This window comes from Bos grunniens, chromosome 3 (genome assembly GCF_055505025.1).
Source record: "Bos grunniens cultivar Pamir isolate PY7600 chromosome 3, Bosgru_T2T1.0, whole genome shotgun sequence".
Classification (NCBI taxonomy): Eukaryota; Metazoa; Chordata; class Mammalia; order Artiodactyla; family Bovidae; genus Bos; species Bos grunniens.
The window spans coordinates 18420094-18442957 of NC_141167.1; the positions used below are offsets into that span (position 1 = coordinate 18420094).

A 22864-nucleotide genomic window follows, 5' to 3' on the forward strand; every position below is an offset into this window, starting at 1 on the left:
GTTGGACTGCAGAATTTCCAGGGTCCTGAGTTGTTTCTCCAGACTCTACCTGAGCTGCAAGGTGGTGGAGGCTGAATGGGAAATCGAAAATTCTGATTCTCAGTCTGAAGGTCCTTCCCCCATGGATTCCTTCACACCCAGGATAACTCCTGAGAGAGTCTTCCCTTGTTTCTGAGTTACAACAGTGATCGTGTTCATCGAGGAAAGTTCACAGACCCAGGAAGGTAGAAAAGAGAACATAATTACCTTCTAGTTCCTTCCACATGACAAAGAAAATTTTAGTTATGACTTGTGGATATTTCTCAAAATTTTTCCTATCCTTAAATGAAAGTGGATTTTTTTCTCACCTCAGTGATATCATGCTTTACATACATTTTATCATGGCAGACGCTAGTTGAATGACTATCCATCTCCTTCTTTGCTGAGAGAATCATCCTCTCGCTGACAACCCTTGTTAGGTGCAGTGAATACATCCTGGACCAAGCCCAGACATTGTGGTTCCATTTCCCCCTTTCCCAGAATTCCTCTCAGTGAGGGCAGCGACGTAACCTGGTCCTTTCTAGCAAGACTCCAGAGGAATTCAGCTGAGGAATGTTAGTGAAATATTTATTTTCCTACAAAAAGGGAATAAGTGACTATGATACAAACCTCTTCCCTCAAACCTCCTTTCTATCACCATGAATGAGATGCCATAAGTGGAAATGGGCACCTGTCTTGAGATCCTGAGGAAAGAGCTCAGAGAATCACAGGGGTCCTCTCATCAACATCATCCATCTATGAGCTAATACATGATGCATTTACCATTTAAGGTTTTTTCTTTAGTGAAAAAATGAATTCTTGTATATCTGAACAACTGTTAGATGGGTTTTCTGGGTTGTGCAGGCAAATCCTAATGAATCAAGTATTCTACCTTTTAAAAACTTAATATGTGATAAACATTTTACCTTGATCTCCAACCTGCAGCTTCCAGAACTGCAAAAAATAAATGCTTGTTATTTAAACCACCAAGTCTGTGGTATTTTATTATAGTAGCTTGAATTGACTAAGACAGAGGTCAAGGTGGCTAGAATTCAGAGCAGAGGACTAGAGAGGAAAGCCTCACAGAGAGCAAGCCCAGGAATCCACATAAGGCCCCTCTCCAGTCTTCAGATGAGGGCTGATCAGTGCATGCATATGAGGAAACACCAGAGGATGAGGGAAGCTAAGATTAATAAGAGAATAGTATGAAGAACTTAATTCCAAAAAATATATATCTTAAAAAAATGAACAAATTCATTGAAAAATATTAACTATCAAAACTCATTGGAAAATACATAAGAAACCCAAATAGCCATATATCTATTTTTTAAATGGAATGTTGAGTAAAATTTTTTCACAGAGAAAACTCTAGACCTAGATGGCTTTACTTGTGAATTCTACCAGAGCTTTAAGGAAGAAATTCTATTGCCATACCAAACTTGGGTCTGCTCACCTGAGCAGTAACGCCAATCTCCTGACACTGGGCTGTGATAAAGGAAAGTGCAGAGTTTATTGCAGGGGCCAAGCAGGGCGTCCAGGGAGCTAGTGCTTAAAGACCTGAGGTTGACTTGTGCAGACACATCCCTCAATGACCAGTTGGACTTTATTTTGGGTTTCATCCTGCTTTTGATCCCACTCTCCTTCATCCTGGCATCCTATGTTTGCATCTTTGCCTATACTTTAAGCACCTGTACATCCCAGGGGAGAGTCAGATCCTTTGCCACATGTGCTTCCCACATCACTGTGGTCACCATGTTCTATGCCAGTCATGATCATGTACATGAGGCCTAGGTCCTGGTATGACCCAGAGAGAGACAAGAAGCTGGCCCTTTTCTGTAATGTCATCTCTGCCTTCCTCACCCCCAGCATCTACAGTCTCTGGAACAAAGATGTAAAGAGGACCTTTCTGAAAGTGCTTGGCCAGAGAGGCACAGCTCAATGACCCAGGATGTTTCAGAGTTGTCCAGAATCATGGACAGACCTGATGGGGCTCATGTGGTATCATTAAAGCACATAATTTCTGCCCAATCTGAACCTTTCTGTATCTATGAGACACCCAGAAAAGGTGAGGCCACTCTTATATTGCAGTCGTCCCCATAGGTTTAAAACTTTTCAACTGCTACCGTTAATGGACCTGGTTGAGTACTGAAGGCAAAGAATTTCTATGATAACAAGGATGTCCTTATGGTCCAAGGCCATTGATTTATTGGTTTTCTGCCGGGAGCCGGTGAGAGGCATTCCACTCGTGACAAAGGTCATGAGGAAGGAGGCTCGGCATACGCAAAGGCGGGATCGAGCCTCAGGAGTCCCCCTGGATATTCTCGAGCATCTACCCCCCAAAACCAGAGTCTGCCTACTTTATTGCTTTGTGCTCTCACCTCTGACTTTACTGGGGGCTGTCCCCCACCACCATCTCGCTCTCTCTGTCAAAGAGTTAACTTACAGCTCCAATTAATAAAGTTCCTGGGCAATTAGGAGTGTTTAAATCCAAACCCCTCAGATAGCTCTCTAATTTGCCTGACAAGTTTACCCGGACTCCTTCAGCTATGATTGTTTACAGTCTTCCAGCCTCGAGAGGCACAGGAAGCTTAAGATATTCAAATAGCTTAGAACCTCTCAGAGAGTTAGAAACTGTCAAAATGAAACTAGTAAAAGATTTCATTGATGAGCCAATGCTTGCTGCCAAGTTTCCACCTCCCCTGTATTGTATCCTTGAATGTGTATTAATTAATATAGTTGGTATGTAGAAAAAATAAGTAGTGGCCTTGGTGTAAGCAACTTTAGACCCTTAAGGTAATAAATTCTTTCCTTTGTTGTAAACCCATTACACCTCTGCCCTATAGGAATGCAATTTTATCTAACACTTTCGGAAGATGGCGCCAAACCTTAAAATAATTACTCTTAGAGAAAATAAGTCTTACGGTTGACAAACCTTTTTCAAGAGTCATAAAATGTTAATAGGCCTTCTGGCCAGAAGATGATGTAAATCACCTAAACCATTTGTATACGATAAATTTGCAGGAAAGAAACCCTGGTTTTTGATAAAGATCAAAGACTGCTGACTTTGCATCCCCTATTATCCTTAGGGTTTAAAAGCCTCTGTTGAAAATAAAGCTACGGGCCTTGCTCACCAAAGCTTGGTCTCCCCATGTCATTCTTCTCCTCAATTTTCAGCTGAGTCTCCATCTGGAACCCGGAGGTCCTCTGCGACCATTTATTTGCCTGGGCTTCTAAGACGCACTCAAGAAGGTGTCTAAGGTGGGGCACCTTCCGCTATTCGAGAGGGCGCCTGTGGCCTCCGTGGTCAGAGCTAACCTGGTGTCACAGGTTATATTGATTTTCCGCGTAAACCAAGCTACTCAGCCTCTTTTCTCCCCTGAATTTTCCTACTGAGCTATCCTCATTCTATTACTCTTTATATCTTTTATGAATATTTGAATAGGTCGCCGACACCATCTCTCCTTCAAATACCCTGGATCAGCCGGGGCTGGACCCCGGCAGTTTTCCTAGGTTCTCACCTCACCTCTCTGGAAAATTATTTATCAGTTCAATATAATCATAGTCAAACATTCAACATGCATACATGCTTTTCTGCAGTCTAAAGGGTTGGGAGTGAAGATGACATAAAGAGTAGACAGATTATGTAGGAACAGTCTTGCATTACTGTCTGACAAGGGTTCACAAGTAATATTGGCATGGCTTTTTGCATTTGGTGCTATAAAATGTAAGCTAGAATTATTTTTAACACATCTGTAGAACAGTGTGGCTAACAATTTGGTCTGACTCAGGTTGTAAAACTGACTCCTACCTGGTTTTACATTTTAAATATCACTTTTACTCCCAGAAAATAAAAATGTCTATTTCATGAAAGAAAAATACATGTATGTTTATCTATCTATCTGCATCTCTCTCTCTATGTATATTTATATAATGAGAGAGTCAGTGTTAGAAATATGCAGAAAGAATTTATAGAAAAGAGTATAGCAAAACATGTTTACTATTTTGCCATATTAATTTGGTCTTTGAAGTGCTCTTTGATTATTCCCAGCTCCTCTGAATCTACCAGTATCATTATATCAATGTCTATTTAGTGTTTCTGAATGCAGAGTTCCAAAGAAGAGCAAGAAAAGATAAGAAAGCCTTCCCCAATGATCAATGTAAAGAAATAGAGGAAAACAACAGAATGGGAAAGACTAGAGATCTCTTCAAGAAAATTAGAGATACCAAGAGAACATTTCATGAAAAGATGGGCTCGATAAAGAACAGAAATGGTATGGACCTAACAGAAGCAGAAGATATTAAGAAGAGGTGGCAAGAATACACAGAAGAACTGTACAAAAAAGATCTTCACAACCCAGATAATTACAATGATGTGATCACTGACCTAGAGCCAGATATCCTGGAATGTGAAGTCAAGTGGACCTTAGAAAGCATCACTAAGAACAAAGCTAGTGGAGGTGATGGAATTCCAGTTGAGCTATTTCAAATCCTGAGAGATGATGCTGTGAAAGCGCTGCACTCAATACGCCAGCAAATTTGGAAAACTCAGCAGTGGCCACAGGACTGGAAAAGGTCAGTTTTCATTGCAATCCCAAAGAAAGGCAATGCCAAAGAATGCTCAAACGACCGCACCATTGCACTCATCTCACATGCTAGGAAAGTAATCCTCAAAATTCTCCAAGCTAGGCTTCAGCAATACGTGAACCGTGAACTTCCTGATGATCAAGCTGGTTTTAGAAAAGGCAGAGGAACCAGAGATCAAATTGCCAACATCTGCTGGATCATGGAAAAAGCAAGAGAATTCGAGAAAAACATCTATTTCTGCTTTATTGACTATGCCAAAGCCTTTGACTGTGTGGATCACAATAAACTGTGGAAAATTCTGAAAGAGATGGGAATACCAGCCCACCTGACCTGCCTCTTGAGAAACCTATATGAAGGTCAGGAAGCAACAGTTAGAACTGGACATGGAACAACAGACTGGTTCCAAATAAGAAAAGGAGTACGTCAAGGCTGTATATTGTCACCCTGCTTATTTAACTTATATGTAGAGTACATCATGAGAAACGTTGGGCTGGAAGAAACACAAGCTGGAATCAAGATTGCCGGGAGAAATATCAATAACCTCAGATATGCAGATGACACCACCTTTATGGCAGAAAGTGAAGAGGAACTCAAAAGCCTCTTGTTGAAAGTGAAAGAGGAGAGTGAAAAGGTTGGCTTAAAGCTTAACATTCAGAAAACGAAGTTATGGCATCCGGTCCCATCACTTCATGGGAAATAGATGGGGAAACAGTGGAAACAGTGTCAGACTTTATTTTTGGGGGCTCCAAAATCACTGCAGATGGTGACTGCAGCCATGAAATTAAAAGACACTTACTCCTTGGAAGGAAAGTTATGACCAACCTAGATAGCATATTCAAAAGCAGAGACATTACTTTGCCCACAAAGGTCCGTCTAGTCAAGGCTATGGTTTTTCCAGTGGTCATGTATGGATATGAGAATTGGACATGAAGAAAGCTGAGCACAAAAGAATTGATGCTTTGAACTGCGGTGTTGGAGAAGACTCTTGAGAGTCCCTTGGACTGCAAGGAGATCCAACCAGTCCATCCTAAAGGAGATCAGTCCTGGGTGTTCATTGGAAGGACTGATGCTAAAGCTGAAACTCCAATACTTGGGCCACCTCATGTGAAGAGTTGACTCATTGGAGAAGACTTTGATGCTGGGAGGGATTGGGGGCAGGAGGAGAAGGGGACAACAGAGGATGAGACGGCTGGATGGCATCACCGACTCAATGGACATGAATTTGAGTAGACTCCGGGAGTTGGTGATGAACAGGGAGGCCTGGCGTGCTGCAATTCATGGGGTTGCAGAGTCGGACATGACTGAGTGACTGAACTGAACTGAACTGAAAATTTTATAATGATATCAAGAAATCAGTACCACTCTGAAAATATTTAACTCAACATCATGTTTCTGACATCTACCTACTGAACACATATAGGCCTAACCCTTTCTCTTTAACAAGCATTTAATGTATGTACTGCATTTCATTTATCTAATTATTATTGAATATTTGTTTATTTTCAGTTTTTCATTATCTAAACAATTCTGCCACAAATGTTTTAGACATTTTTTCCTATGTAAGTATTTTTTCCAGAACTTTTATGTGTAACCTGAATATGGCAGAGTTTAGAACTTTCAAATTTACTAGACATTCCTAAATTATTCTTCTAAGTAGTTATACAAGTCTGAAACTTTCATTTTCAACACTTGATGATATTATCTATCTCCACCATTCTAAAGTTTCTATCTCACAGATCGACAGTGGTGACATGATTTCCTGTTTTATTCAGAGTTCTCTCATTGTTGGTGGATTTAACACCTTTTCATAAGCTTGTTGGTATTATTGCATAGTGAATTCAGCCCTGGAGTCAGACTGCTGTATTTTGTCCTCAGCTGTATATGTTACCAACTCGATGATAGGCAAGTTACCTAACTTCTCTAAGTTTCCTCATCTGTTAACAGGAAGAATATACTATAGATCACAGAGGGTTGTTAGAAAGATTAAATGAGATAATATGTGTGAAAGGTTGTTGCTGAGCTGTGAAAGACACCAGGATTCTTGGTCTCCAATGGAGAGGAATTGGATCTGGGGCTAGTGACGAGGCTTGATCTCAGAGCTTTTGTGTAGTGAAGTTTTATTAAAGATTAAAAGAGAAAGCTTCTGACATAGACACCAAAAGGGGGCAGAAAGAGTGCCCCCCTGCTAGTCTTTAGCTGATGTTATATAGCTACTAGCAGGCTGCTAATTAGAGAGAGGAAATGTCTCAAAACTCAGAGACTGGCACCAAGCCCCTCACCCACAACATGCATTTTGAGATAACATTGGCACAAGGTGAGTTGTCTGGGGCCATAAAACTATTGATGTGAATCTTGAAGAAAGGCAGTTTTTCAAGCAAATACATAGTCTCATTAACATAGCTTAAGAGAACATTTGCAGGAGTAAAACATACTGGTTTGTCAAGTCAGCTTTGAATCTTAGGCGGAACTGACTTGAAGACAGAGTCTAGGGTAAATACATAGTTTATTAACATAGCTTAAGAAAATCAAGGCAATACCAAAGATTGTTCAAACTACTGTACAATTGCATTCATATCACATGCTAGCAAAGTAAAGCTCAAAATTCTCCAAGCCAGGCTTCAGCAGTATGTGAACCATGAACTTCCAGATGTTCAAGCTGGATTTAGAAAAGGCAGAGGAACCAGAGATCAAATTGCCAACATCCACTGGATCATCAAAAAAGCAAGAGAGCTCCAGAAAAACACCTACTTCTACTTTATTGACTATGCCAAAGCCTTTGACTGTGTGGATTAGAACAAACTGTGGAAAATTCTTAAAGAGATGGGAATACCAGACCACCTGACCTGCCTCCTGAGAAATGTGTATGCAGGTCAAGAAGCAACAGTTAGAACTGGACATGGAACAACACACTGGTTCCAAATAGGAAAAGGAGTACGTCAAGGCTGTATATTGTCACTCTGCTTATTTAACTTATATGCTGAGTACATCATGAGAAACGTTGGACTGGATGAAGCACAAACTAGAATCAAGATTGCCAGGAGAAATATCAATAACCTCAGATACTCAGATGACCCCACCCTTACGGCAGAAAGCAAAGAAGAACTAAAAAGCCTCTTGTTGAAAGTGAAAGAGGAGAGTAAAAAAGCTAGCTTAAAACTCAACATTCAGAAAATCAAGATCATGGCATCCAGTCCCATCACTTCATGGCAAATAGATGGGGAAACAATGGAGACAGTGAGAGACTTTATTTTTGGGGGCTCCAAAATCACTGCAGATGGTGACTGCAGCCATGAAATTAAAAGACGCTTGCTCATTGGAAGAAAAGCTATGACTAACCTAGACAGCATATTAAAAAGCAGAGACATGACTTTGCCAACAAAGGACTGTCTAGTCAAAGCTATGGTTTTTCCAGTAGTCATGTACAGATGTGAGAGTTGGACTATAAAGAAAGCTGAGTGCTGAAGAATTGGTGCTTTTGAATTGTGGTGTTGGAGAAGACTCTTGAGAGTCCCTTGAACTGCAAGGAGATCCAACCTTGGATCAATCCTAAAGGAAATCAATCTTGAATATTCATTGGAAGGACTGATACTGAAGCTGAAACTCTAATAATTTGGCTGCAGTCACCATCTGCAATGATTTTGGAGCCCAAGAAAATAAAGCCTCTCACTGTCTCCATTGTTTCCCCCATCTATTTGCCACAAAGTGATGGGACCAGATGACATGATCTTCACCTGATGTGAAGAACTTATTCATTGGAAAAGACCATGATGCTGGGAAAGATTGAAGGTGGGAGAAGAAGGGGACAACAGAGGATGAGATGGTTGGATGACATCACCTACTCGATGGACGTGAGTTTGAGTAAGCTCTGGGAGTTGCTGAAGGACAGGGAAGCTTGGCATGCTGCAGTCCATGGGGTTGCAAAGAGCTGGACACAACTGAGAGACTGAACTGAACTGAAGAAAAACATTTTCATAAGAAAAATGCACTGAGAAATAAATGTAAAAGAAACAAAAGAGACCATAGCAAAAATCAACAAAGCTAAAAGCTGGTTCTTTGAGAAGATTAATAAAATTGACAAACCATTAGCTTAACTCATCAAGAAACAAGGGGAGAAGAATCAAATCAACAAAATTAGAAATGAAAATGGAGAAATCACGACAGACAACAGAAATACAAAGGATCATTAAAAACTACTATCAGCAACTATATGCCAATAAAATGGACAACTTGGATGAAATCAACAAATTCTTAGAAAAGTACAACTTTCCCAAAGTGAACCAGGAAGAAATAGAAAATCTTAACAGACCCAACACAAGCATGGAAATTGAAACTGTAATCAGAAATCTTCCAGCAAACCAAAGCTCAGGACCAGAGAGCTTCACAGCTGAATTCTACCACAAATTTATTTTTTAAAAATTATTATTATTATTATTTTTACTTTACAATATTGTATTGGTTCCAAAAATTTAGAGAATAGCTAACACCTATCCGACTCAAACTCTTCCAGAAAATTGCAGAGGAAGGTAAACTTCCAAACTCATTCTATGAGGCCACCATCACCCTAATACCAAAACCAGACAAAGATGCCACAAAAAAAGAAAACTACAGGCCAATATCACTGATGAACATAGATGCAAAAATCCTTAACAAAATTCTAGCAAACAGAATCCAACAGCATATTTAAAAGATCATACATCATGACCAAATGGGCTTTATCCCAGGGATACAAGGATTCTTCAATATTCACAAATCAATCACAAATATACCACATTAACAAATTGAAAGATAAAAACCGTATGATTATCTCAATAGATGCAGAGAAAGCCTTTGACAAATTTCAACATCCATTTATGATAAAAACCCTCCAGAAAGCAGGAATAAAAGGAATATACCTCAAAATAATAAAAGCTATATATGACAAACCCACAGCAAACATTATCCTCAATGGTGAAAAAATAAAAGCATTTCTCCTAAAGTCAGGAACAATACAAGGGCACCCATTCTCACCACTACTATTCAACATAGTTTTGGAAGTTTTGGCCACAGCAATCAGAGAAGAAAAAGAAATAAAAAGAATCCAGAATGGAAAAGAAGAAGTAAAACTCTCACTTTTTGCAGATGACATGATCCTCTACACAGAAAACCCTAAAGACACCACCAGAAAATTACTAGAGCTAATCAATGAATATTGTGAAGTTGCGTTATATAAAATCAACACACATAAATCCCTTGCATTCCTATACACTAACAATGAGAAAACAGAATGAGGAATTAAGTAAACAATTCCATTCACCATTGTGATGAAAAGAATAAAATACTTAGGAATAAATCTACCTAAAGAAACAAAAGACCTATATATAGAAAACTATAAAACACTGATGAAGGAAATCAAAGATGACACAAATAGATGGAGAAATATACCATGTTCATGGATTGGAAGAATCAACATAGTGAAAATGAGCATACCACCCAAAGCAACCTATAGATTCAATGCAATCCCTATCAAACTACCAATGGTATTTTTCACAGAACTAGAACAAATGATTTCACAATTTGTATGGAAATACAAAAACCTCGAATAGCCAGAGCAATCTTGAGAAAGAAGAATGGAACTGGAGGAATCAACCTGCTTCACTTCAGGCTGTACTAGAAAGCTACAGTATGGTACTGGCACAAAGACAGAAATATAGATCAATGGAACAAATAGAAAGCCCAGAGATAAATCCACACACCAATGGACAACTTATCTTTGACAAAGGAGGCAAAAATATACAATGGAGAAAAGACAGTCTCTTTAACAAGTGGTGCTGGGAAAACTGGTCAACCACTTGTAAAAGAATGAAACTAGAACATTTTCTAACACCATACACAAAAATAAACTCAAAATGGATTAAAGATCTAAATGTAAGACCAGAAACTATTAAACTCCTAGAGGAGAACATAGGCAAAACACTCTCCGACATAAACCACAGCAGGATCCTCTATGATCCACCTCCCAGAATATTGGAAATAAAAGCAAAAATAAACAAATGGGACCCAATTAAACTTAAAAGCTTTTCCACAATGAAGGAAACTCTAAGCAAGGTGAAAAGACAGCCTTCAGAATGGGAGAAAATAATAGTAAGTGAAGCAACTGACAAAGAATTAATCTCAAGAATATACAAGCAACTCCTGCAGCTCAATTTCAGAGAAATAAATGACCCAATCAAAAAATGGGCCAAAAAACTAAACAGACATTTCTCCAAAGAAGACATACAGATGGCTAACACATGAAAAGATGCTCAACATCACTCATTATCAGAGAAATGCAAATCAAAACCACAATGAGGTACCATTTCATGCCAGTCAGAATGGCTGCTATCTAAAAGTCTACAAACAATAAATGTCAGAGAGGGTGTGGAGAAAAGGGAACCCTCTTACACTGTTGGTGGGAATGCAAACTAGTACAGCCACTATGGAGAACAGTATGGAGATTCCTTAAAATACTGGAAATAGAACTGCCATATGACCCAGCAATCCCACTGCTGGCATACAAATCAAGGAAACCAGAACTGAAAGAGACACGTGTACCCCAGTGTTCATCGCAGCACTGTTTATAATAGCCAGGACATGGAAGCAACCTAGATGTCCATCAGCAGACGAATGGATAAGAAAGCTGTGGTACATATATACAATGGAATATTACTCAGCCATTAAAAAGAACACATTGCACATTTGAATCAGTTCTAATGAGGTGGATGAAACTGGAGCCTATTATACAGAGTGAAGTAAGCCAGAAGGAAAAACACCAATACAGTATACTAATGCATATATATGGAATTTAGAAAGATGGTAATGATAACCCTGTATGTGAGACAGCAAAAGAGACACAAATGTATAGAACAGTCTTTTGGACTCTGTGGGAGAGGGAGAGGGTGGGATGATTTGGGAGAATGGCATTAAAACATGTATAATATCATATAAGAAATGAATTGCCAGTCCAGGTTCGATGCAGGATACAGGATGCTTGGGGCTGGTGCACTGGGATTACCCAGAGGGATGGTACAGGGAAGGAGGTGGGAGGGGGATTCAGGATGGGGAACACGTGTACACCCGTGGTGGATTCATGTCAATGTATGGCAAAAACCACTACAATATTGAAAAGTAATTAGCCTCCAATTAAAGTAAATAAATTAAAAAAGAAAAAGAAAAACACATTGGTTAGCTCAAGGTTTGAGAAAAGTTAAGTTCAGGTGGAACAAGGTATCATCATGGCAACACAGAATTTTAAAAGAAATAAACAAATGGGACCTAATTAAACTTAAAATCTTCTGCACAACAAAGGAAACTATTAGCAAGGTGAAAAGGCAGCCTTCAGAATGGGAGAAAATAATAATAAATGAAGCAATGGACAAACAACTAATCTCAAAAATATACAAGCAACTCCTACAGCTCAACTCCAGAAAAACAAATGACCCAATCAAAAAATGGGCCAAAGAACTAAATAGACATTTCTTCAAAGAAGACATACAAATGGCTAACAAACACATGAAAAGATGCTCAACATCACTCATTATCAGAGAAATGCAAATCAAAACCACCATGAGGTACCATTTCACACCAGTCAGAATGGCTGCGATCCATAAGTTTACAAGCAATAAATGCTGGAGAGGGTGTGGAGAAAAGGGAACTCTCTTACACTGTTGGTGGGAATGCCAACTAGTATAGCCACTATGGAGAACAGTGTGGAGATTCCTTAAAAAACTGGAAATAGAACTGCCTTATGACCCAGCAATCCCACTACTGGGCATACACACTGAGGAAACCAGAAGGGAAAGAGACACATGTACCCCAATGTTCATCGCAGCACTGTTTATAATAGCCAGGACATGGAAGCAACCTAGATGCCCATCAGCAGATGAATGGATAAGAAAGCTGTGGTACACATACACAGTGGAGTATTACTCAGCCATTAAAAAGAATACATTTGAATCAGTTCTAATGAGAAGGATGAAACTGGAACCTATTACACAGAGTGAAGTAAGCCAGAAAGAAAAACACCAATACAGTATACTAATGCATATATATGGAATTTAGAAAGATGGTAACAATAACCCTGTGTACGAGACAGCAAAAGAGACACTGATATATAGATCAGTCTTATGGACTCTGTGGGAGAGGGAGAGGGTGGGGAGATTTGGGAGAATAGCAGTGAAACATGTATAATATCATGTGTGAAACGAGTCACCAGTCCAGGTTCGATGCACAGTACTGGATGCTTGGGGCTGGTGCACTGGGATGACCCAGAGGGAGGGTATGGGGAGGGAGGAGGGAGGAGGGTTCAGGATGGGGAACACAGGTATACCTGTGGTGGATTCATTTCGATATTTGGCAAAACTAATTCAATATTGTAAAGTTTAAAAATAAAATAAAATTTAAAAAGAAAAAAAAATAAAAGAAATCTTTTAAATTTGTTTCAGTTCACTCGCTCAGTCGTGTCCAACTCTTTGCCACCCCATGAATCACAGCATGCCAGGCCTCCCTGTCCATCACCAACTCCCAGAGTTCACTCAAACTTATGTCCATCGAGTCGGTGATGCCATCCAGCCATTTCATCCTCTGTCCTCCCCTTCTCCTCCTGCCCCCAATCCCTCCCAGCATCAGTGTCTTTTCCAATGAGTCAACTCTTCGCATGAGGTGGCCAAAGTATTGGAGTTTCAGCTTTAGCATCAGTCCTTCCAAAGAATACCCAGGACTGATCTCCTTCAGAATGGACTGGTTGGATCTCCTTGCAGTCCAAGGGACTCTCAAGAGTCTTCTCCAACACCCACAGTTCAAAAGCATCAATTCTTCGGCGCTCAGCCTTCTTCACAGTCCAACTCTCACATTCATACATGAGCACTGGAAAAACCATAGCCTAGATGGACCTTTGTTGGCAAAGTAATATCTCTGATTTTAATATGCTGTCTAGGTTGGCCATAACTTTCCTTCCAAAGAGTAAGCGTCTTTTAATTTCATGGCTGCAGTCATCATCTGCAGTGATTTTGGAGCCCCCAAAAATAAAGTCTGACACTGTTTCCATTGCTTCCCCATCTATTTGCCATGAAGTGATGGGACCAGATGCCATGACCTTCGTTTTCTGAATGTTGAGCTTTAAGCCAACTTTTTCACTCTCCTCTTTCACTTTCATCAAGAGGCTTTTTAGTTCCTCTTCACTTTCTGTCATAAGGGTGGGGTCATCTGCATATCTGAGGTTATTGATATTTCTCCCGGCAATCTTGATTCCAGCTTGTGTTTCTTCCAGCCCAGCGTTTCTCATGATGTACTCTGCATAGAAGTTAAATAAGCAGGGTGACAATATACAGCCTTGACGTACTCCTTTTCCTATTTGGAACCAGTCTGTTGTTCCATGTCCAGTTCTAACTGTTGCTTCCTGACCTGCATATAGGTTTCTCAAGAGGCAGGTCAGGTGGTCTGGTGTTCCCATCTCTTTCAGAATTTTCCACAGTTTATTGTGATCCACACAGTCAAAGGCTTTGGCATAGTCACTAAAGCAGAAATAGATGTTTTTCTGGAACTCTCTTGCTTTTTCGATGATCCAGCAGATGTTGGCAATTTGATCTCTGGTTCCTCTGCCTTTTCTAAAACCAGCTTGAACATCAGGAAGTTCACAGTTCATGTATTGCTGAAGCCTGGCTTGGAGAATTTTGAGCATTACTTTACTAACATGTGAGATGAGTGCAATTGTGCGGTCGTTTGAGCATTCTTTGGCATTGCCTTTCTTTGGGATTGGAATGAAAACTGACCTTTTCCAGTCCTGTGGCCACTGCTGAGTTTTCCAAATTTGCTGGCATGTTGAGTGCAGCACTTTCACAGCATCATCTTTCAAGATTTGAAATAGCTCAACTAGAATTCCATCACCTCCACTAGGTTTGTTCATAGTGATGATTAAAATCTGACACCTGTTTGTTTCCTCCTGCTGCTTAAGAGAGAGATAAAAAATGTCTAACACTTGCAGTCTATATCCTGCTTTTGGAGACCCCTAGCCTTCCTGCCTGTTACCTTCTCGCGTGTAAAGCATTTATCATAATAAAAAACAAATAATAAGTATTCAGTGAATGTAAGATACTGTTTACCTTTTCTTAATTTGTAATTTATTATATATTGGATAATGTTCTTTGTCTGTTACATGCACTTAAATATCTTCTCAGTTTATTATTTTTTTTCTTTGTTGCAAAAGTCATATATGTTTATTCTTAAAATTTTATAACAGATGCAAACAAATACCCATTACTTTAGACTTGCAGATAACTACAGTTAAAAATTCAAGGTCTAAATTTTTTAAAATTGTCTTTATGAATATTTTTAAGAAACGTAACACAATTCTTAAACAATTTATTTTTTGTTTCCATGATTTTTAACATTGAATTACACAGTATTTATTCTTCTGTCACGTGATTTATTCACTCAGTATAGGTTTTAACATTTTTCTGTTTTCATTTGGTTTCACTGTTGAAAATTTTTTTTCACTTTTTGATGGATAGAAATGAATAATGACTTTATATGAATAGAATTCTTAATAAACTTATGAATCTATCCTTATGTTTTTTCTTAGATGAATATATGTCAACAATTTCATTGAATTGCAAGAGGAGAGGCTGGGAGGTAGACAAGATTCAGAGCAGGAAGGGTTTTGGCTGCTGGACTAAGGAGCTGAGACTAAATTCCCCAGATGGAAACTTGTGAGGACTCTGAAGGAAGGGGAACAAAGGCAGAGTTGCCGGATAGAAATCCAGCTGTGGCAGCCATGGGAATGCTTACTGACCACACAGTCTGCTCTTTGAGTCCAGGCCCTGCCACTTGAGAAGGCAAATGAATCACAGACCTGGAAATCCTGGTTGCTTGGGGTGGGCAGACTAGGAGATGAGTTCCAGGCTGGGCCAGGGGAATGTGGGAGAGGAACAGCCCTCCACAGTTGTGAGGAGACCCCTGGGGTAGGGGGCAGGTACAGACGTTCAGCCCTGAGGTTCTCAGAGGAGCTGAAGTTATATTCACCAAATCCTGAGATCCCCTCCAGTGGAGGAAGAGGCCTCCAGGACCTGATCGATGCTGAGGTGGACTCCACAATGGGGTCAGGATCAGAATAGTGGGGAGCAGGAGAGCAACCATCACCCAAGAAGAAGGCTAGTAAGGAGGAGAAAGAAGGGACTTCATCTGGGGAGTGAGGGCTCGAATGTGCCTGGTGCCCCCACCTAAGGAGACTGCCTTTCCCAGAAGCCAGCCTCCGCAGATGGGCTCCACTCTCATCAGCCTCTCCCCTGGGTCTCCCAGCTTTCATCCCAAACCCTAGTCTGGCTCCTGTGGGGAAACACTGGGCCAAGAACCAAATGTAACTCTAGTGCCCCTGGGCTGTGTGTGGGCAGGGGACCTTCTCATGCTCAGGAGGAATGGAGCCTGAAGTTTCTTTCCCACCAGGCAGAACTGAACTGCTATGGGATGTTGCTGAGCAAGAACCTAGTGCTCCCTCCCCAGCAGGAAGGGGCTGCAGGAACTTAGCTCCTGGTTAGAGCCCTGGGGCCACATGTTACTCAGGAGTGATCTCCTGAGTCTGAGAGAGCTCTGCCCACAGCTCCCTTCCCTGTAGAGTTATAATCTCAGGACAGCAGCGCCCACAACCATTCTGGGGAGCAAGCCAGGCTGCGGCTGACCCCCCATGCCCAGTCGTGCCAGGAGCTCTGGGTAGGACCTGGTTCACAGTTCCTGTGCATCTTGGTGTCTCTCCCCATGTCTATGTGAGAGTGTCCATGGTTGTCTCTGCCTCTTTCTCGCTGTGTGTCCATCCTTTCCTTCCTCTGTCTCTGGGTCTGTTATTATCTCTCTGTCTCTGCCTCTCCTTCTCTTTGTTATCTCCATCCCTCTCCATGTGTCTCCTCCTGCCTCTTTTTCTGTTTGCTGTCTCTGGGCTTCTCTGCCTCCAAAGATTTCATCCATCTCTCTGATCCACTTTCTGATTGTGTAGCTCTGGTGTTCTGTCTAACTGGGTCTTCAGCTCACTCTGTGACTTTCTTTCTCTCTTGATGTCTGTTTACTGCTTGCTATGGTCTGGATTTGCCTGCAGCATCGTCCTTTGACTCACAAGGATCTGCCCTTGCAGTGCTTCTCTATCTGCCACTGGAACCCTGAGCCATCTCCTTCTCCTTCTGTTGATGTTAATCACACTCCCAGCACCCGTTTTCTTCTCTCCTTGTGTATCCCCCATCCCTCAAATTTTGGTTTATTCTTCTCTCTGTCTTCTTGCCACATATGTTTGTGTCTCTTCCTCCCTTCTGGAACTCTCTATCTTTTCCCATCATTTTCTCTGTTTCTGTTGCTTTCTAATTTTTATTTGTTTCTCTAGGTCAATCTTAGCCCCTGAAGGTTTGTGCTGATGCTGGGGGAGGGTGTGTGTGGTGGGGGAAGAGCTAAGGAAAAGGAAGAGAGGAGTAAACATATTTTCAGAACTTGAAAGAATCATATATTATTGTAATAAACCTCTCTCTCTCTCTCTCTTTTTTTTTTTACAGTTAAGAAATAGTTACCTACTCAGAATCATGGCAGTAAATGGCAAAAGTGAAAATTCAAAACTACATTGAGCCTTTTGTTTCTCCACCTGTGCTTCAGAAGGGTAGGTATGTAGTAGAAGATAAATATATGGGGCTTCTCTGGTAGCTCAGATGGTAAAGAATCCTCCTGCCATATGGGAGACCTGGGTTTGATCCCTGGGTTGGGAAGATCCCCTGGAGACGGGAACAGCTACCCACTCCAGTAATCTTGCTGGGAGAGTTTCATGGATAGAGGGTCTTGGTGGGCTATACAGTCCATGGGGTCACAAAGTGTTGGACAAAACTGAATGACTTTCACTTACTCATGTGGTGCTAATGGTAAAGACCCACTTGCCAATGCAGGAGACATAAGAGACATGGGTTTGATCCCTGGGTCAGGAAGATCCCCTGGAGGAGGGCATGGCAACCCACTCCAGTTTTCTTGCCTGGAGAATCCCATGGACAGAGGAGCCTGGTGGACTACACTCCATAGGGTCACACAGATTCAGACATGATTGAAACAACTTAGCAAGCACAGCACAAAGTGCAGAAGAAAAAAGTTAGGACAAATACATGAATTCATCTTAGGGCAAGGAGTCCTGGGGAGCAGAGACCTGTCACCCACATCCCCTTTGCCCTCACCCTGAAGGTACAAACTGGAGGTAAAAACTGGGCAGCCTCTCATCACGAGGGACCTCATTCAAGGATCTCCACCACTCAGGACCTACCTCCTATCCGAAACAGTTTTACCTTAAGCAGCAAATGTACTTGTATTAAACTGTATAAGCTGATTCCCAAGTGTAGCTCGGTGGAGGGGTTGAGCTCAGACAACAGGATACACTCCCTTTCAGTGTCCTCCAGTCTTGTCTAGGCCCAGCATGTCTTTCTCCATCTCTCATCTCCCTCTCTCACATCCACACTTTCATCTAACTAGTCTGAATGAAGAAGCCAAATCCTTATATATTCCAAATTCGAAGTACCACTTGAATTTTATTCCTTATTATAAAAATTATTTATGTTTATTGTATGAAATTTGGAAAGTTCATAGAACTTTAAGTAATAAATATCACCTGTAAATCTAATCACCAGAAATGACCCCTGTAAGGTTTTGGTATATTTCTTTCTAATTTTTATGCTGTGCATATAAATTTGTATACTGTTAAGATTCAGTCTGCTTTTTAACAATCTGTTGGAGCATTTCTCCACAATGCAAAATAGTCTCCAAAATATTATTTTAAAGGTTATCAGGTATTCAATCATATCAATAGACCATAAATTATTTCAACCAGTCCCCTGTTATAGGACATTTAGGTTCTATCCAGTTTTCCCCATTAAAAGTAATTCTGCAATTAAACATCCTTGACGAAAATCTCTCCCCACATCTCTCATTTTTCCACATGCAATATTCTTAAAGGTGAAATTAAATGCTATCACATTTTCCTGCAGAAGAACAGAGTAATTTGCTTCTCATATGAATTTCCAAATCAATATATAAGAATTTCTCATTTACTGCAAACTGGTCAATGCCAGGCATCATCATTTTAAAAGAATTTTGTGCCTATGTCAGGTTAAAACTATTTCATTGATGTTTTAATTTGCAGTCTTTAATTATTAGGAAGTTTAAACTTTGGTGGATTCATTTTTTCATTAATCTCTTGTGCATTGATTATTAATGTCTCATTCTTGGTTATGAGTTTTTTCCTTACAAAGAAGAGACCTTTATATTCTAATGATATTAATCACTTGTATTACACATATGCAACAACTTATTATTCATTTTTAACTTACATAAGTTATTATACATAAGTTATTATATAGCCAAAAATATTCATATTTTTCTTACTTTTCTTACTTTATTTCTATGCTCACAAGAAAGCAAGAAAGTATTGGCATTTAAGCAGGACGAATGTGAGCAGCTTGAGTATAGTGTAGAGACAGGGAAATTGAGATAGAACCAAATTACTCTTCACAATTAAGTAGATTGGTTCTCAAAGTGTGGACCCAGCATATGCATTACCTGGGAACTTGTAGAAATGCAAATTCTCAACCTCCACCCAAGACTTTCCAAATCAAAACTCTGTATGAAGTGCAGGAGCATCTGACAAGCTCTCCAGGTGATTCTGAATCACAGGTAAGTCTGAAAGCATTGAGTTAAAGGAATTGGATTTATGGCTGCTTGCCCCGGTAATGGGAGTAAGGAGAGTCCTAGAACTGGAAGACAAGGGAAGATTGGAGGAGGTTCCAGGAAGGATACCAGTCTCCAATCATATGCAGGTGGCTGGGGGCTAGAGAGGAAAAACCTCTGCACAGATAACTTAGGGACTTTGCAACATTAAATGTTCATTTTAAAAATAGTTTTCTCTTCTGTGCTGCATTGTAAGTCATCTTCCTTTTATCCATACATCCAGGACAAGTCTTGCAAATAACACCCTTGTGTTGGTGAGGTTTAGGGGCATAACGGAGAAAGAGAATAAGGATGAACCACTGAAGGTCAGTACTCCATGAGGAAGGCAATAAGGGGAGTTGAGGAGTCAATGAGAGTGAGGATTAGGAAGCAAAATGACCAGGGATACACAAGAATCCTTCACAACATTAGGGAAATATGGAACAGGTCAGATGAGGGCTGTGCAGCTTTGTTTGCTTATTAGAGGGAAAGGGGTCAACACTAAGAGGCTGAAGGACTTGGAACCTTCAAGTGATGCTTGAAGGCCTTTCTCTGTCACATCATAAAATAAATATTCACTCATATATTCTCTCTTAGGTTACCTTATACTTTTGTTTTTTGCATTTAACTCTTTAACATATTTAACTGTGTGAAATCACTTTTCCACCCATATGATTTATAACTCTCCTTTGCCCCTCTGATTTATAACAAATAGTAGGCATTTGGTAAAAACATGTTGAATCAATGACATAGTTACTGAACACCAGTAAAGTTTCTTTCACCAGGAAAAGTTAAATCTTGAATATTAACTATAAACTTTAATCTACATAGCATTGATTTGAATTCCCAATTCTAACCTCAATGGTAATCCTAGCGGTGATGAAAACCTCAACATAAATAATAAGTGTAATAGTCTTAACTCTGATCTTTAATCAAGGCTAAACAGCCTCTGTTGTCACAAGAGAAAATGGAAAATGGGATGAATAATAGAGAGAAAAGCAAAGCTATCTTGGGAAAGCAAGAGACAGGAAGGAACACAGCACACAGCACTTCCCAGACTCAGTCTTCTCCATTTCATCACTATGCCCCTCAGCTTACATCTGAACGAAACCCCGACACCACTCAAACTGTTGCAGGAACGGGACCCCTTCCAGGGCCTGAAACTGGGCTCTTGCCTAACACTTGGAAATGAATTGTCCAAGGAGACACATGTGCTGACAAAGCAAGAGATTTTATTGGGAAAGGGCACCTGAGTGGAGAGCAGTAGGGTAAGGGAACCCAGGAGAACAGCTTTGCCACATGGCTGGAAGTCTCAGGTTTTATGGTGATGGGATTAGTTTCCGGGATGTCTTTAGCCAATCATTCTGGCTCAGAATCCTTCCTGGTGGTGCATGCCTTGTTCAACCAAGATGGATGCCAGACAGAAGGATTCTGGGAGGTGGTCGGATGTGTGGTGTCTCCTTTTGACGTTTCCTGAACTCTTCCGGTTGGTGGTGGCTTATTAGTTCCATGTTCCTTACTAGGATCTCCTGCATAAAACAACTCATGTAAATGGTTACTATGGTGCCTGGCCAGGGTGGGCGGTTTTAGTCAGTGTGCTTCCCCTAACAAAACTACTATGGGGATGTATTCAGTAGTGCCCCCATCTAATAATCCAAAATTCCTGTTAAGAAACATAAATGAAAAATGAGTGAAATTCGTTGGCACCAAAACCCCAAATATCATATATTTCCCGAACTCTTTAAACAGGCAGAGCACAATGCAGGAACTCAACCAGTCCACTGTGACAGAATTCATCCTAATGGGCTTTGCCTCGAACCCCAGGACCAATCCTCTGCTCTTCACCTTCTTTCTAGTCTTTTACCTGCTGATCCTTGTGAGCAACAGCCTCCTCATCACCCTCATCCACCAGGACACACGCCTCCACACACCCATGTACTTCTTCATCAGTGTCCTCTCCATGCTGGACATGTGCTACACCACCACGACTGTGCCCCAGATGCTCGCGCATATTCTCAGCAAGAAGAGAGCCATCTCTTTTGCTAGATGTGTGGCCCAGATGTACATCTTCCTCCTCTTTGGGATCATTGAGTATTGTCTTTTCTCCATCATGTCCGTGGACAGGTACGTGGCCATCTGCCACCCTCTCCGGTATAAGGTCATCATGAGCCCCTGGGTGTGCCTTCTCATGGTGGGCATCTGTGCAGCCTATGGTGTGCTGGATGGTCTGTCCTATACCTTCTTTGCTATGTGCCTTCCCTACTGTGGCCCTAATGAAACTGACCACTACTTCTGTGAGGTCCCTGCAGTCCTGAAGCTGGCCTGTGCAGACATATCCCTCAATGACTTGGTGAACATCATCACCGGCTTCAGTGTCATTGTGGTCCCACTCTCCCTGATTGTCCTTGTCTATGTCAACATCTTTGCCACCATCATGAAGATCTGCTCAGCCCAAGGACGGATCAAGGCCTTCTCCACCTGTACCTCCCACATTACTGTGGTCACCATGTTTGCTATTCCATGCATCATCATGTACATGAGCCCTGGCTCTGACTCCTTGTCAAACAATGGCAAGAAAATGGCCCTTTTCTACAACGTTGCCACAGCCTTCCTCAACCCTGTCATTTATAGCCTGAGGAACAAAGATGTGAACAGGGCCTTCCTCAAATTGGTGGGCAGGGGCAGGGCCCCAGAGTGACTCTCTAAAGATGAAGATGTGGGGAGCCATACAATGCAGGATGCACACTCACCCCGAACTCTTCTACCAGTCCTGAAGAGATGGTCTTCATAAAGCTAACTCTTCACCCTGGCCCAGTGAGCGAGAACAAGGTGCTTGATCATCAGAATTTTCTATGGCATTGTAGTTTGAGGCAAATATGATTAGGAAGATCTAACACAGTTGTTAAGAGCCTGGACTCTAGTGCCAGAGAGACCAAGACGAGAGACTTGGATTTACCAGTTACTAGGCATGTGAATTCTTGCAACACATTTAACTGCCCAAAGTTTGTATCTCTCCTCAGAGAGAAATTGCAATGATTAAATGAGATAATACAGAAAATGTACAGAGCACGGCATAGATAATTTCTTTTAGCAAATGTTACTTTTACTAGGAATGAATTATCAATCCTTAAATGGCAATGATCTTCCTGATCTGTGGAAGTTGCTGGATCCCTAAAGAGAAAGTTGGCGGGTGGGTGGGGAAAAGCTGGTGGAGGGGAAGAACGGAAGAAGAAACTCAGAAACTGTAAAGTGGAGATTCTTAAGGTGCAGAGGGACTTGAAAAAAAGGAAATTAACCTATATAACCCATCTACAAACTGTGCCAGTTAGAGCATCTGGGGTCAATTGAAGTTATCTTAGAAAGTTGAAAATTCTTTTATGACCATTTTTTTCTGTTCTTTTGTAGTTTTATACCTCTTGATTTCCCTTTCCTTCTTGTTTCTAATAATGTCCATTTTTGAAAACTATAGCTTCTCTTAGGTAATCTCAAGGAAAAGGGATTCTGTCCACTTGAGGATGTAGGAAATTAGAGAGGAGAG

The 22864-nt window shown here is 40.9% G+C and overlaps 1 protein-coding gene across 12 annotated transcripts in view; it reads left to right on the top strand.

Annotated features, from left to right (window-relative positions):
• LOC147375134 (olfactory receptor 2D2-like) overlaps nucleotides 1–22388 on the top strand; it is a 132515-nt gene extending 110127 nt beyond the window's left edge. For 6 of the 12 annotated variants that reach the window (XM_086383045.1, XM_086383031.1, XM_086383072.1 and 3 more), the window contains 2 exons: nucleotides 17145–17245; nucleotides 21076–22388. In XM_086383045.1, the coding sequence (XP_086239171.1) occupies nucleotides 21086–22024 (939 nt within the window). In that variant the 5' untranslated portion in view covers nucleotides 17145–17245; nucleotides 21076–21085 and the 3' untranslated portion in view covers nucleotides 22025–22388. Of the gene's footprint in view, nucleotides 1–17144; nucleotides 17250–21075 lie in introns of all 12 variants that reach the window. The other 6 variants (XM_086383005.1, XM_086382996.1, XM_086383022.1 and 3 more) reach the window with 2 other exon arrangements.
• The last annotated feature ends 476 nt before the right edge of the window (nucleotides 22389–22864 follow it).